General features: G+C 35.1%; 1 protein-coding gene across 2 annotated transcripts in view; it reads right to left on the reverse strand.

The window, feature by feature from the left end:
• Positions 1 to 17,004, reverse strand: part of CWC27 (CWC27 spliceosome associated cyclophilin) — a 197,475-nt gene that overhangs the window by 94,111 nt on the left and 86,360 nt on the right. For both annotated transcript variants that reach the window (XM_031675598.2, XM_006197516.4), the window contains exon 11: positions 415 to 518. In XM_031675598.2, coding sequence (XP_031531458.2) covers positions 415 to 518 — 104 coding nt within the window. The remainder of the gene's footprint in view (positions 1 to 414; positions 519 to 17,004) is intronic.

Below are 17,004 nucleotides of genomic sequence, written 5' to 3' on the forward strand. Positions count from 1 at the left end.
GTACCTAAACACAAGAGCACAATCAAAAACAAACAAAAAAGTGTATTTAACACTATTCAAAGCAATGTACACATAATGTTTATACAAGGCTCAAATATAGGGCCTAAACACTTTTCTTGAATGTTTTAAAGGATTTGCAATACAAAAAATGAACATTCTCTTCCTATGTACTTCTCCTAGATATGTGCTGTAGCAGCATTCAAGTTTTGCCTGTCAAGTTCTCTGTTCACTAAGGAACACTAGCTACGATCATGTTTGACTGAATTTACTTCTCAGACAAAAGTTCTAAGGGAAACTTTATGGTATTGGCTAACTGCCCAAAGAAAGTATTTAAAAATAACAACACAACTCAACTCAGGAAGGAGGGAGAGAAGAAGTATCAAGTGAAGATACAAGCTTCAGAAGTACACTTACCTTCGCTTCTTTTTTCTGCTTGTTTTGCTGCATTTTCCACTTTTTTTTGTTTCGCTGCTAAGAGTGCCCGCTTTAGCTGTCTCGCTTCTTTTCTGAGCTCTTCACTATAAAGCAAAAATAGTTACGTAATTATATAATAGACTGAGAGGGAAAGTTGCTTAGCAAAAACAATTAAGTCTGATTATCAGGTATACTAAATCTCCAGGAAGAACAAAGTGAATAATATAATTCATTTTGCTGCTGTGTATGTGTATTTGTGATATGGAAACATACTGAAAGGATATTTTAAAAGATGAAGTTTTCATAATAGCAATATAATACGAATTACTATAAAATATAGCCCCTTTCAAGTATATCAAACAGAAATAGACAAGTGATAAATGAACCACTGTTCTTCCTCTAATTTACTTGAAAATTTAACATTCTAGTTTCAGTTTAATAACTCATGGAGATCTCAAATCAAAATATAAAAACTATTCACTAAACCTGGGCATACACAAAAAGATTTGGCTTCAAACCTTATTGAATTCCTGAACTGGCACCAATAACTACCATTTATTAAGTAATCATTATGTGCTAAGAGCCATGCTAAAATTTTTTTTAAACTCAATTTTTTCACAATTAATTTTTTAACTCATTTGATACCACAGTTTGCCAAATAATTTCCTCTTCTGTAAAATCTACTAAGCTGAGGTATTTTGATAATTAATGCAATCATATATTAAAGGCAAACTAAGATATAAGTGTTGAGTTCACTACAAGTCACCAGTTAAGTGACTAGTTTCTACAAGCCACTTTTAAGGCAGGGGATTCAAACTCATGCCTTGGAAAAAATTACTAACTACTCATGTTATGAACCTTAGGGTCACTTGTAAGTAGTCAAGACTGTGTTTTCCATGTCTGTGAATGTCAGGAATCCACTCTGTTCTTGACAACAGCTAGAGTGGATCACAGAGGCTGTGAACACTGTAGCCCAAGTAGGCACCACTGCATTCTGGAATGACCTCTCAAGACACCTAACCAAGGTTTGCCAAAATCTTAAGTCAAAATAGTTCGATACTGATTCAGCCTTTAGGGCTTCCTTCTGAACCCTAAATCTTATACTTAAAAAAAAAACTCTGTCCTGTAAAAGAGTCACCAAACTCATAGATCTTACAATGTGCATGACAGTTCTTTTTACCTTTTTTCCATATCAAACACACACAACCATATTTCATATCTGCTTGGCCTCCAAGATCCTGAATTCTGAAACTTCCCTCTCCGATCAAAATCTGCTGTTTTTAGCTTTCTGAGCCTTTCATTCCTACTGAACCTGTGCTCACTATTTTTATGATGAAAACAACTCCTTAATGGTCTACCAGACTTATTCTAACCCCAACTGGCTCTTTATCCATTCTGGATACTATGATCAGCCATTTCACCAATGTCCTCACCTTAATTTTCTTGACTTGTTTGCCATGGATACATCACAATTACCTAGAAGAACTTGTTGAAACATGTTTGGGGAGATACACCTCCAGAAAATATGATTTCTTTACATGTGGGATGTTGCCTGGGAATCTGCTCTTGTGACAAGTTACCCAGGTGACTCTAATATGCACGCAGGTTTGGGACCCAATGCATTAGGACTTCACTATAGAAATTATCTTCTCTTTCTTCCAACTTCAAGCACTCCTACTTCACTGATCCTTTCCTTCAGCAAACAGCCTGCTCAGATTTCCCTGTACTCTGCTCCAATCAAGTGATTATCTTTACAAGTAGACTCCTTGCCCGAAAGAACAGCTTATATACAGAGTCTAATTCATCAACCTCTAACTTAATCTCTTGCAATCTATCCTTCTTATCTTCTATTGAAACTGTTTCTGTGTCAACCAAATTCAATGGCCTTTTCTCAGTTCTCCTCTTCCTCTTTGGCCTCTCTACCATTCAATGATGTTAACTACTTCCTTCTGAAATTCTATGCTAAGCAGACTATGTACCACTTTAGAGAGTCCTGATTCTTCAGTCCTCCTAGTTACTCTTTCTCCTCTCATCCTGTAACGACTGGCATTTTCCTCATTCCTGTACCCTGCACGCTGGCATTTTTATCTAATCTCATAACTTAAGCTATCACTTTTATCATAGGTTATTTCCAAATCTAGATGTTTTACCTTGATTTTGATCCTGCAGATTTACCAGATAAAAAATATATACACAGTGCAATATTTGCTCCAATAGACAAAAAGAATTCCTTAAAAAAATCATCTAATAAAATGTCAGGAGCCTAGAAATTATAGTAGTCTTTATCTACTTAGTATTGCAAAGATACTACTAATTCATTCAGCAACTTCTGATGCATCTAATATTTGTACTGTACCATTCTGAGTGATGACACAAAAATCAAGATGAATAAGGAGGAGAAGAAGCCTAATTTTGCTATATTCTTTAAATCAGTTACCTCCCTCACCATTTAATTTCTCAATAACCTGTGATATATACATTTTACAGGTAAGAAGTCCGAGGCTTATGGAGATTAAATACTAAGCCTGAAGTCACATAGCCTATCAAAAAATGATAAAGCTAGACTCTGAAAATAAGATTGTCTGAATTCTAAGTCTATGCTCTTTCCGTTATGGTATACCGATACCTTGAGAAAGTCTCCAAGGAGTCAAAATTCCAAGGAGAGACAGAACTCATGTACACAAATAATAACAATGGTACCTAATAAAAAGCAGTAACTGCTGTGACAAAGAATGACTGAAGCATTCTGAAGTTCAGAGAAGGATCGAGTACTGTTTGCTTAATAAGGGATGGCTTCATAAAGGAGGCATTTGAACTGGGCTCTGAAAGATGAGTAGGAGTTGGCTAAGAAGAGAGTCAATGAAGAAACATCCAAGCCGTGTGTCTAATCCAAGACAGGGAAGTGGGAAAACATAGGGTGCATGTTAAAACATCATGCTACAGCATAAATGATTTAAAGAGGTGCCCAGGACTAGTAACAAAAGCTAGAGTTATGAAGAGAACCTACAGCAAGGTCTAAATGCTACGCATTTGTGAATGGCCCAGGTGAGAATATTTTCCTGTCATTTTCCCATATCTTTGAGCTTCCTTTTTTTTTTTTTAACAACCAGTTTCTCAAAGGCTCTATGATCTTCATTGTATCCACTATCTACCTATTTCAGTACCTTACCAATAACCCACACAGTCCTTAAATTGCTGTCTTAGAAGAAGTAACTTACCACCTCCTAATCACAAACTTCAATGGCTTCCCTAAGACTGTAACTTAGATTTTCAGAAGAATCCAACTTTGCTGACCACCTTACCTCTGACCTTTTGCGATCTCAGACCTAGTGCCATGCCTGATCGCTTCCTAACCTTTTGATAATTCTTTCTGTTTCCACTGGCTTTTATTATTCCACCTCCTGCTCCTTAAATGTAGGTGCTTCTTAGTAGCCTAGTTTCAATCCTCCTTCTCTCTTTAGAAATTTCACGCACATTCAGGACTTCAGTTCCATCTATCTCAATTCAGTCAACGTACAAAATCAAGATCATTAGCCTGATGCTCTTCGTACAGTTCCACTTTAAAGCTAAATTCACATTTTTAGCTGCCAGATGGATACTTCCATTAATATTCCACAAATGCATCAAATTTGCCATTTCAAAAGTCATATCGATCATTTTGGCTCCTCAAAAAACATCACTTTTTTTTTTCTATTTTTCCCTTTTTTTTTTGATAAATCCACCAGAATGCCGATTGTCAGGTTCACCTTCTAGATGACTCTCTCACTTTCTGCGCCTGTTTAGTTGTCCCATCCTTTCTCTTTATAAAGTCTCTTCCTTTCTGTGGTTGGTGACCACTGTTTCAGCTTTCATGACCTCACTCTTATCAGTCTCCTACTTGGTCTACGGGCCTCTGGTCTGACTTTTCTTCCATTCATTTTGCACACTTGGGCCAAATCCTACAGTTCTACTCCCCAATCTTCGTAACTCCCAAGTCCTACTGAATAGTGCCCCAATTTCTTCCTAAGCATTTAAGTCCCTCTCACAAGTTACCTTCCAATTACTTTTTCAACTTTATCTCTCAGGGATCCTCTATGGTTACTCTAAATTTCAGCCAAAATATACGAGTCATAATTGCTTTGGCTAACTTTGAGCTTCAGCACACATACCCCTTTGTTCATGCCATTCCATTACCCAAAACAGTCTTTCCTTCCTATTTCTGCTGATGAAAATCTTCCTCATCTTTCAAGGCTTCGTGGAGAAAGTGGCACTTGAGCACAGTCTTGGGGCATAGTTGTCAAGCTCACTGAACCTAGTTTTTTCATCTATAAATTATGACTATATTCAGCATATGTACTGCAACAAGGCTGATGCAAAGACTAAGGATAAAAATGAGTAAGAGCACTATCAGGTGCTTAGAAAGCAGGGTTTTTTTTTTTTAACAATAATATATAACCTTATATAAGCAACTTAAATAATTAAAATTTTAAATAAAAATCAATGATTTTAAGTAAGAACTGATGATAAAATAATGCTAATTACACTATTAAAGATATCTACTCTAATGTCATTGATGGGTTGTTTTCTCTTTTTAAACCTCATGTCCATTCCAAAAGATTAAACAAAACCTTAAATTAAAAAACAAAAGACATGTTTATCACAAGACCCAGACCCAAAATCATTATATGGCCACAAGAAAGCAATTAATCCTCCTTCTTTGCTTCAGTTTTATCATCACCTAAGAATAGCCTAAGGAAGGTCTATTTCAGTATTTCTGAAATGCATAATCACAATTGTAAGTGAAAAAAAGTGTTATACTCTGCAGACCATTCTATGTCAATTCTTTTGGATTCTGGATCTTAAAGTCCATTATCTAAGGAAATGATGAGATGCTGAATATAGTCTTCATCTTAGACACAAAGAAACTGAAGTGTAGAGACACTAAGGGATTTTTTTCAATATTGCTTAAATTAATGATACTGTAAACATGATACAGACATCCAAATTCTTTATGCAGTTTTTCACTTAATATGTTTACTATGCACTAAATGAACAGTACATTTAGAACTGAATATCTTATTTTTAAGTTGAACTCTTTATGTAGCAAGACACTGAGTAAGTAACTACACAGGAAAGTTTTTATAACTACAGTATGTTTACATTTTTATCAGACTGTCTACATTACTCTATAAAAATAGTTTAAAAATCTTGAGATTAAAAAATTGTACAGCTTTTCAACTTGAGATTGAGGATTTAAAATGGCAACGGCAAGTATCTTGCATAATTTTCAGTCAGTTTTTATTTCTTCCCAGATGCTTTTCTCACTTTCTCCAATTTCCAGGAATGTACCAGAAGAAAATTTTAGTTCTATCTGTTCTTTTTTCTTATGGCATGAGAAATACTATCTTACTATAAGGGTGGTAAACACTGACCTCTTCTAACATTCACTTTCAGAAAAAAAAAAAAGGTAACGTTATCAAGACTTGAGCGCTTGACATGCTTTTGAAGAGAACTTTAATCTACAAAAGTGAGATGGAATATGTATAAATTTCTTGCATAAGATAGCGAATGAATTTCCTTACAGACCTGTGAAACCAGCTGATGGCTAAACACATGTCCATTACAGATCATTGTTTCTTGGACCATGGACAAAGTACTTGTAGTCAACTTAAGCCTACTATTTCCCAACATCTGATAAGAATTCATAACACATGGAAATGATTGCAAACCCAACAGTACAGCCTGCATGGTTTTTAGTCTGCTGTTTTAATCACAAAGATACTGAATCTGTTTGTAATGAAACAACAGCTTGGCTGTTGATGAAACCATAAAATAGCCATAATAAAAACTCATCATAAGTGTTAAAACTATAAATGTGTGGCATGATTTTTAGGCTTATGGAATCATCAGCAGGAGCAGAGATGCAGATTCAACATTATCTGAAAGTATCATAATATGCTATAGTTTATACATTAACTTTGAAAATACATACAGGAAATTAAAAAAACAAATTAAATCAGGGAACCCCTGATTTGCGTGTTCAAAGCCCTGTTCCACCTATTTCTAGCACTATGGTCTTAGACAACTAAGTTAACCAATCTAAGGCTGTTTCCTCATCTTGAAATGAGAGTAACAGTAAGGTTGTAAGAAAGAAATATGATTCCATGGACATTACTTAGTATACTTAACATGGTGTTTGGCTCAGAATATGTCTCACATTAGTTGGCTTCTTCTATTATTACCATTATTGTTCTTGCCTCCAGCACCAACACTACTTCTATTCTTACTATTTACAGAATCGATTAGTGACAAAATGAGACCTCAGGCTAACTATAGGGAGAAAAAAGGCAAATCTGTTTTTCTCATGAATGTATAGATTTCAAATGCTTACTGAAAAGTTTAGTGTTTGATGTACTGCTTGGATTAAATACCACGTGCTATGAAAATAAGAAATGTAATAGTAGAAAAAAGACTAAAAATTACTAAATTCCCATATCCTAATTCTGGGCACTAGACACTTGGAGCTGAATTGCTTATTTTCATTCATTATAAACTAGTTGAGAAGGTAAGGAATAAACAAGTCAAAAAAGAAATATATATATATATTTATATATATACATATACACACACACACTTACAAATTCTATGAGGGAGGCTAACAGAGAACCTACATTATTTTAGTCTAAGTGAACCTAAAAGCATCTATCAGAAGATAAAATTTAGTCTGAGAGATAGATAATGTTCTGTATACCCTCTACAATCTGTCACACCAATATGTAGGAATGAAGACTATATCCCTATCCATATGTCACTGCAATTTGAAAAGAAGGAGAAATTTAAATGCACCTGCATCTAGCCTTTAGACTTACATTCTTACTCCTTTCATATAAAAGATCACATTTGTTTTTAAATAAAAAGTTTAGAAATCTGATATAGATTGTCATTACTCTTTACAAATCCTCCTTCAAATCTTAGAAAATTTTCCAAAAGAGACTAAACAAGAGTGACCCAGCACAAAATCATAAAATGTCCATGATAACCATAAGTGATACTGCTATTCTGTCTAAATACCAAGTAAAAAGTTCTGAATCAAACATGTTATTTCACAGCAAGAACTTGGCTTAGCCAGTATTTCACAAAAGTGGAGTAAATTTGTTGTGGCAGAAATTCAGTCCTTAGCCATATGTCTATTCCACAATCCAACTTTACAAATAATATTAACTCAATATGAAAAAGAAATGAGATCTCCAATTCCAATAAGACAGCATATCAGGTAACTCAAAAACTCTTTTACAATAAAACACCTATAAGTGCTGAATAAAGTACATTTTAAAAATACCTTTAAATGCTTAGCTTAGCTCACTAAAACCCAAGAGGTTGAAAACAAGAAGATGTAAAACCAGAGCAAGTAGCATTGGAACTATTACTGGAACACCTTGGGTTATGGGTCTCAGTATCCTAGGAATGTGGATCTTAATCATGAAGATGGAACTCCTACACATAAAGCTAAAGATTTACTGGAAGGGTGGGAATAAACATTAAAAAATGCAGGAAGACCACAAAGAAGCTTCTCTGTCTGAGGTCTATGTAGGTAAGTAGGCTCTCAAGCTAATGAACAGTCTCAGGGCATCTAAGGAGTACTTTTTATTAAAATCACCAGTGATCTATGGTACTCCAATGCACATATTTGAACCAAAGAGAAATCCTCTCTGAAGGAAAGAACCTTGATTTAGATTTCACAGAACTATGAAAAAGAGTTGGTTTTTTTAAAAACACAATTAGCTCCTAATAAAACGAGTTCATAAGACACAAGGAAACAAGGCATTGTTTGTGAGAATCAGAGGAACAACAAATAATAGAACCTGACCCTAAAAACTTCAGATACTGCAAAAATAAAACAACTGTTTATTGTATGGAGAGAATGAAATAAAATAAAGAATGGAATACAAGATCTGCAACAGTAACTGGAAAAACCATTTAAAACCTTTTAGAAGGGATAAACAGAATAGCTAAACTTAAACTTAAAGAAAATTTGAATAGCTAAAACGAGAATGAGTCAATTAGGAGACAGATCTGAAAACACACATAACACAGGATGCAAAACACATGGAGAAAAGCAACAACAACTAAGAGAGGTTAAAAGACATGCAAGACAGAATGAGAAGGTCCACCACATGTATAAGTAGAATTGCATAAAAAGAACATAGAGAGAATGAGATTGAGACAATAATGTCTGAGAATTTTCCAAATTGATGAAAAACTTTAGTCTTCAGATTCAGGAAGCTCAATGAATTCAAACAGGATAAGTAGAAGGAAAATCCAAATGCAGACATATCACAGTCCAAATGCAGAGTACCACAGACAAAGTGACCTTAAAACGACCAGCAAAAATTAATAAGGAGAAATCACTTAAAATTAAATTCGTATTTTTTTTGACAGAGAAAGCAGACTGACACATTGTGAGAATAAAGTAGTCATGGACTTAAGCAACATAAGACATAAATGACATCTTTCATTACAGCCATTAAAGCAAAGGACAAATAACATTTGGATGCTTAAGCAAAAATAATTATGGTTTAGTCCTAACTAGTGCAACTATTCCAAGAATGCTAAATAAGAACTCAAAGTCAAGCCTGAGATATATTTCTACTAAGATACTGTAGACTAGGTCCTTGCCATAGTCTGGAATATGATGCTGCACTGAGTATAAAGCAGAAGACAGACCAATTACAGGTGGAGGGTATATGAATGGGTCCAGGAGGTAGGAGGAGTAATAGCAGCAGCAAGGGTGGAAAGGACTGTAAAGCATTTAGTTGACAGCACTGTGATATGACTGCCAAAGAGAATGTATGATCACAGGTCCCATTAAGAGAAGCAAAGTATTCCCAATATGCATATGTCACACTTTGTCTAGTTGTTCTGCAGTTCTTGGATGTTCTCTTCTGTTTTGTTCTTTGTTCTCTTGGCTTTTCATTTTTTGAGGATTCTACTGATACATTCTCTCAGAGATTCTTTCCTCTGAGTCCAGTCTGTTAACAAGCCCACCAAAGGAAATCTTTTCTCTTACAGTGTTTTTAATCAGTAGCTTTTCTTTTTGTTTCTTTCTTAAGATTTCCATCTCTGCTTACATTGCCTATCCACTCTTTCATGCTATCTACATAGAGCCCTTAGCATATTAACCACAATTGTTTCAAATTCTCAGTGTGATAATTCCCATATCCCTGCCATGTCCAGTTCTAATGCTTGCTTTATATCTTCAAATTGTGTTTCTGCCACTTGGCATGCCTTGTAATTTTTTTCTTGATAGCCAGATATCCTGAACCAGGTAAAAGGAACTTCTGCTAATAGGACTTTAGTACTGTGATGGTGAGATACGGGAAAGAGGATGTGTCCTTTGGTCCTATGATTAGCTCTCAAGTCTTTTAGTGATCCTATGCCTGTAGACTGTGAACTTCACAAGTGTTTCTCAGGTTTGTTTTCTCCCTTCTCCTTTAGGTGGGGCAGGATGGTTAGAAGAGGCTCGGGCTGGGTGTTTCAGAGCCAGCTGAAGTAGGCTATTTCCTTTCTCCCGGGTCCATTAAGCTCTGATAATACCCCAGCAGTTTGGGCTCTGGTTAATTAGTTTTCCCTGAAGGAAAACAAGAACAGAGTGCTTTGGCATTAGTCAGGTTCCTTTTTCCTTCTTTCTGCAGGAAGCAGTAGGGGACGTTTTCTGTGATGTTTACTATATGAACCTAGTTGAGCTCTCAGAGGTAAATCTCGCAATATTGTGGGGACCCCCCCGCCATGACTGGGTGCCCCCCAGAATTTTTAACTCTTAGACTTTTCCACACTGAGCCTCCAGCAATTCGTCAATTATAGTTCAGGCTTCCTATCCCAGCACTGGCTCCCATGGCAATTTCTGCTTGTGCTCAGACAAACTGCAACTCCCTGTATTCACCTGTCTCTAGTCCTCGGGGAAGTGGTCTGCTCTGTGTTCTCACCTTTCTGAGTGACCCAGGAAGAGGGCAAAGCAAGGTTAAATAGTTAATTTTGTTAAAAGAGAATATTATATTTTACTTGAATTTAACATAAAAATACTAAAGGAAAGTAGACCAAAACTTTTCCTATTATTATGTAAATGTTTCTTTGTCTCAAGTGATTTCCTAAAAAATTTTTCCATTTTATGAAAAACGTTATGAAAATATTAAAAGATTGGAGTCTTTTTTCTTTTAACTACATGATTTAATTTTAGGCTATACTGATTAACTTCCTGCCCTAAAGGTTGAAAAAATGACTATACTTAACATTTTTTCCACTTTTCTTTCCTCCATTTTCCAGTTTGGGTTGTATTAGTGTTATTAAATTATCAATGTTCATAGCATCTATGCACAAAATTATCAGTTTTATAGTCTTAGTTTTATATTTAAATAAATTAATTGGTCACTGCTATCTTTTTTATCCCAGTATCTCTGGTCCTGAGTTCAAGAGACTGGAATATTGTTAACCTACTGTTAATGATAATTATTTCTGGATGTTTTAAGATGAGTTGTTGTTTTGGGTTTCCTACATTCTTCTGTCTCTGATATACTGCCTTAACTTTTTATGAGCAGACATCATTTTTACCAAAAACTAAAGTCATTTAGAAAAAAAAATAATGAGCTACATTTACCACAGTATCTAACACTGTGACTGTGCTATGTAGTAAATGCTAAATAAATACAGACATAAATTAAGGGAGAAATGGTATCAGAATACTAATCCTGGAAACCACCAGAGGAAGGTGTGAGAGTCAGAAAGAGGAGGTATTCTGTGACAAGAAGGACATCTCAAATATAGCACATGGGATAAAAATCCTAAGAAAACTACTTCAGAAAATAATGCCTATCTAAAAAGGATGAGGTCATTTTTGTGAAGGTTATATTTAATGACAGAAAAGCATTATGTAAAGTATTTATTAAAGATTTCCCATCTTCCACATTATTCTTGCCTTGTTAAATGTGCTTTTCTGACATCAAAACAATTTCAACATTATGTGAAAGAATGAAAGCGTGAACAAATGACTTTAAGTAAAAAACATGGTATTAAATAAGGGAACATAGATTGAATAAGGAAAAAAAAATTGAGGCAGAAGTTTTTCTGGCATCCAGCTAGACTTTTTATCAGTATGAATTAGAATTATACAAATTGGCCTCTAGAAAATCATAAGGTTTTACGAAGTATTTCACAAATGGGGCTGCATGTACATTTTCCTCTTAGATCACTGAAACTTTTCATATTTTAAGTTTCGGGACTGTTGGCCCTGCCTTTCTAATCCAATGCACATAGAGATGCTGAGGTCCCTCCTTCACCTACAAGCTCATTCCACATGGCTCCTGAACCATTTAGACAAAGAATATATTATGAGCTTCTATCCCACTGGAGAATATCACTCTGTTTTAGGTCTATAATCAAGTATACCTAAGTGTAGCCGTTGTGGTAATAACCACAAGATGATGGTGGTGGTGATGATGACGACGATGATATTATTAATGCACCTTGTTTTTCTAATTCTAATTTCAGACTCTCCTCACTGGCAGGTGGAAGTTCCCAAGCCCTCCAGGAAGTACTTTTGTGAGCTTTTTCGTGACAGAAGAATAGATAAATAATGATTTGCTTATCTGGCTTTGAAAATTGCCTTTCCTCACTGCCTTGTCTATTGGCAAGCCTGAACTCTTTTGGTACAGATGCCTTTCCAAATCAAGTTCATCACATCCTTTTGGTCTTGGGGCTGTGATTTGCCAGACTTCAAATCACTATCCAAACCAGAGGCAGGATAATTTTTCAAAGCTCAAATCTGATCTCATTGCTTTCTTGCTACACAGCACCCCTTAATTCTCAAAGTCCATACTCATTAGCTCTACTACAAGGTTCTTCATGGTGTCAGCTCTGATTCACCCTCAGGCTCTATCACAGGTGCTTCACTCCCTGCATGCATTCCACACATTCTGAAATCCTATTAGTTCTTAGAACGAATCATCATCTTTGGCACCTGCTCCTCAAGGCCTAAAATACTCCTTCCTTCCACTTCCCTTCTCCACATAACTCACATTTATCTTCAGATCTCGTTTCCATGCACTTTGCCTACAAAGAGTTCTGAACTCCTGGTATACTGGTATACAAACTCCCGATATTTATCCTTCCTGTCATACTTACCACATCATATTATAACTGCCTGTTACTTCTTTGTAATCTCTATGAATCCAACAAAACTGAGTCATTTCACTTTTGCAGCCCTAATAACTCTCATAGATTCTAACACATAACCAGTATTCAGCCCTCAGTAAATATGTCAAATTGAACTAAATTGCTGGTAGCACTAATTTTTCTTCTAGATTGCCTAGTGTGGCAATTTATCTTCATCCTGGTAGGTAAAAACAGTAGATTTAAAACTAAAAAATAATTCCTTTCTCTTAAGCACTGACAATACGTATCAATACTAAATGTGCATATCCCCTTGAACTCAGTAATTCCAGCCATTCATCCTAAGGACCCAAATGTGTTCAAGCACTGAGACAAGAGCAAAAAAAGAATGTTCTGGCTATTGATTATAGCACTGTTAATTATGGGAAATGTCTATTTAAAATAAGTAGACTGCATAATACAGATTACATAAAAAACACAAATTACTATTCCATTTATATAAAATCAAGCATGTCAACACACAAAAACATAAAGATTTGAAATGAAAATAATGATTAGCTCTGCAGAGTACCATTTGACTTGATTTTATAAACTCTCAATTCTGATTATAAAGATAAATCTGTTTCTGCTTAAAAAAAGAAAAATTTCTTTTTATTTTTAAACTTTTTTGTGGGGAAGGGGCAGTTAGATTTATTTATTTTTTAATGGAGGTATTGGGGAATGAACCCAGGACCTCCTGCATGCTAGGCATGCACTCTACCACCAAGCTATACCCTCCCCCAAGAAAAGCTTCTTTTCAAATAATTTTGTGAAATATTTCAAATAATTCTCCCTGAATATCCTTGGTAAGTATTATGATTCAATGTTCCTTCCGTGCCCTTCTCTAAAATTAAAAAAATTTACAATTAAGAAGTTAAATTTAATCAACTGAATCTTCTCTGGTGTCCAGGAACATCATTTTTACCAATTTAATAATCCAGTTGTCAATATGTTTTGATTTCCACAATGGTCTCATTGCATAATCTCAAATATTTTAGAGCTTATTAATAGAGTGTAATAGTCAAGAGGAGATTGTGTGGTTTATTTGAATGTTTACACAACATTTAGATTTTTCTATCTGCAAGACAAAAGGCTTCTATCATAGGGCATATTCCAATTGTACTAAGTAATAAGTTTACTATCACAATGGCAGGATTGAGACGTTTTAAGAAGAGGTTTCTTAAATTTTCCATTGCAATTTTATTATCCATCACTATGGATAAATAAACTTGATGTATGAATTCAAGAAAATTACAAGCCCAAATCACAAAAACATTTTGTTCAAATTTGATCTCACATCTCAAAAGTATTTTGGGACCTACACTGAGTTATGCTTCTGTCCCACAGACACTATGCCACTAAGAGAGTGTTTTGGAGAATGAATACAGACTTTTACATTTTTTAAAAAGCTTCTTTCATATCCTAAGAGCCATTGGGGCAGGGGATGGGGAAAAAAGCAAAGAGACAAGACAATAAGAGAAGAGAAAATATTTTTGTAATTTTTCAACAGTAAACAGTAAAGCTCTAAATTTAGAAAAAGAAAGTCTTCTTTCCTCTCTGTCTCCATAACACACAGTACAGTACAGAAGTATTATGGATACAATAGGCACTAAACCACAGCAGGGGCCATTCAATCTGTGCTTCCCGACTTTTGTAAAACTCTCAACTACATTGTGGCTTAAAGATTTGCTCTAAATTAACTTGTTGATTTTCTGTTTCTAGAACCCTGGCTGGCTGATATTTAGCTGAAAACAAGTTGCATCCTCAGAGCATGAATGATTGGATGCAAGAGCTGACTCATACCCAGGCTAGTGCTACAGAAAACGCCAGTTATTTCTAAGTCTGTGCAGAATTAACCTCTCCAGGTTTCCTATTCTGTTACCACCTGGCAGACAAACAGGACCAAAAAATCTCTTAAACTGTGCTAGACCAACCCTTCAAGAAAAAAGGACGAGATGTGAGCCAGGAAAAGCACTTTGGAAACTACTGGCACCTAATAAAAACATAGTTTTAATTTGGTTAATGTGAAATCCAAACTAGCTCAGTCCAAATGGAAAAGATGTTTTATTTATATTTATGTGCATTCTTAATTTAGGCTTGATTCATGATTCATGAATAAAAGCTACCATTTCATAGAATAAGGTGCACATTTGGCCTTCATGTACCCCTACTGCTTTTCGTTAAACCAGTATGAGACATGTGGAAAGATTCAATATTTGTCCTTAATTTTGTCAATAAACTAAACTTGTCTCCTATGGAGTAAATTCATTAGAAAATTATAATCAATAAAGTAATATGATCAGTTTCAGACAGTTACTTTTATCTATTCCAAAAATGTTCCAAGTGTTGTGCTAATAAGTATATCCACGTATATTCTCTCATTTAGATCTCACATCAAACTCTAAAAAGTTTTTACTTTCATAGGTGAAGACTGGACAGAGGGAATGCTGTGGGGAATTAGACAGAGGAAATGGTACATGCAAAGATAATGAGGCAAGAAATAGCAAAGCAAATGAGACAGCACTTCAGCTTACCTGAAAGCTAGCATACAATAACCATAAACACAAGTATAAACCTGGGAGAATAAAAATGACATTTCACACACACTGCACCGTCAGCACCAAAAGTCTGATTGCACATATGAGCTTAAATACCACTTATGATAACAATGGGGAAGGGTGGAAAGTGTTTTCATAGTGTTTTAAGTGGACTACAGTTTAAACAGTGGTTCTAAAACTTCAGCACATATCAGAATCACCTGAGGGCTTTGTTATACCAGACTGCCAGTCTCTACTCCCAGGGTTTCTGCTTCTGCAGGTTTGAGGTAGGGCCTGAGACTTCTGTTTACAGTAAGTTCCTTGGGGAAGCCGATGCTGCTGGTCTGACAACCACACTTCGTGAACTAATACTTCAAAGAAATGTCACATATGCAAGCCCTAAATATTAATAATATTTGCTTAGCTCTGAAAATAAACGTAAGTCAACTGAACAGAATGTTACTTTATATTTGATAAAACCTCATTATTTATAGTTGAGAATACAAAAAACCTAAGAGGCAAGTGGGAAATGGTAGATAAGTACGTACATGAAATTTTGCTCTCAAGTAAGGTCCTCAATAAACAAACTTAGGTATTTTTTAGGCACCAGAGGAACACACATACGTATACTCTTTTCCAGAATCTTTTCCATTATAGGTTATTACAGAAGATACTGAATATAGTTCCCTGTGCTATACAGTAGGTCCTTGCTGTTTATGTATTTTCTAAATCTCTCTTATGTCATAAAACTTTATAACATATTTATTTGTAACAACAATAGCAATAATACCAAAAGGAAATACCACATGTGTTCCCATTTGTAAGTTTTATAAGGATAGATCCAAAACTTTGCAATGAGAATGATAGTTTGAATCCTGACTCAAACATTCCCAAGGTGTGTGACAATGAGAAAGTTAACATAAAATTCTCTGAAGCTGCTTCCTCATACATAAGGAGTAATGCCCGCAGTATTGCTGGGAATTTTCAACATTTGAACTAACTTGAACTGTTTCCTCTTTTTTGCTAGAAGCTGCTTAACTGTATTTATCCATCATCCTTAGGTTTGTTAAATGTTTATAAAGTACTTTAGTAGAAATGTCAAAGCAAAGTGTCATACTTTTTTCCTACATTCCTCCCTATACCTTATGGTGAGTGATCAAAAGTGAGGACTCTAATCTGTAGAGCACTTCACCCAACCAGGGCAGAATATACATTTTCCTCAAGTGTATATAAAACATTCTTAGGCTAGACCATATGCTGGGCCATAAAACAAGACTCAATGTAGTTAAGAGAAAAGAACTGAAATCATACAAAGCATGCTTTCTGACCACATGGAATGAAATTAGAAATCAGTAACAGAGAGAAATTTGGAGAATTCACAAATAAATGGAAATTAAACAGCACATTCCTAAGCAATCACTGGATCAAAGTTGTCCCAGGGAAATCAAAGTACTTCAAAATTAATGGAAATGAAACCACAACATGCTCAAAACTTATGGAATGTAGCTAAAACAATGCTTAGAGGGAAATTTACAGCCATAAATGACCATATTAAAAAAGGAAGATCTCTACTTGATAATATAGAACTGAAAAAAGAAAAGCAAATTAAAACTAAATTGAGCAGAAGGAAGGAAATGATAAAGGCTAGAGCAGAAGTTAATGAAATAGAGAATATAGAGAAAATTAATCTAACCCAAAAGTTGGTTCTTGAAAAGATCAACAAAATTGACAAACCATTAGCTAGACTCACCAAGAGAAAAAAACAGAAAAGACTCAAATTATTAAAATCAGAAACACAAAATGGGATATCACTGACTCTACAAAATTAATAAAAGATTATAAGGGAATGCTATAAGCAATTATATGCCACCAA

Source organism: Vicugna pacos, chromosome 3, assembly GCF_048564905.1.
Source record: "Vicugna pacos chromosome 3, VicPac4, whole genome shotgun sequence".
NCBI classification, from domain to species: domain Eukaryota; kingdom Metazoa; phylum Chordata; class Mammalia; order Artiodactyla; family Camelidae; genus Vicugna; species Vicugna pacos.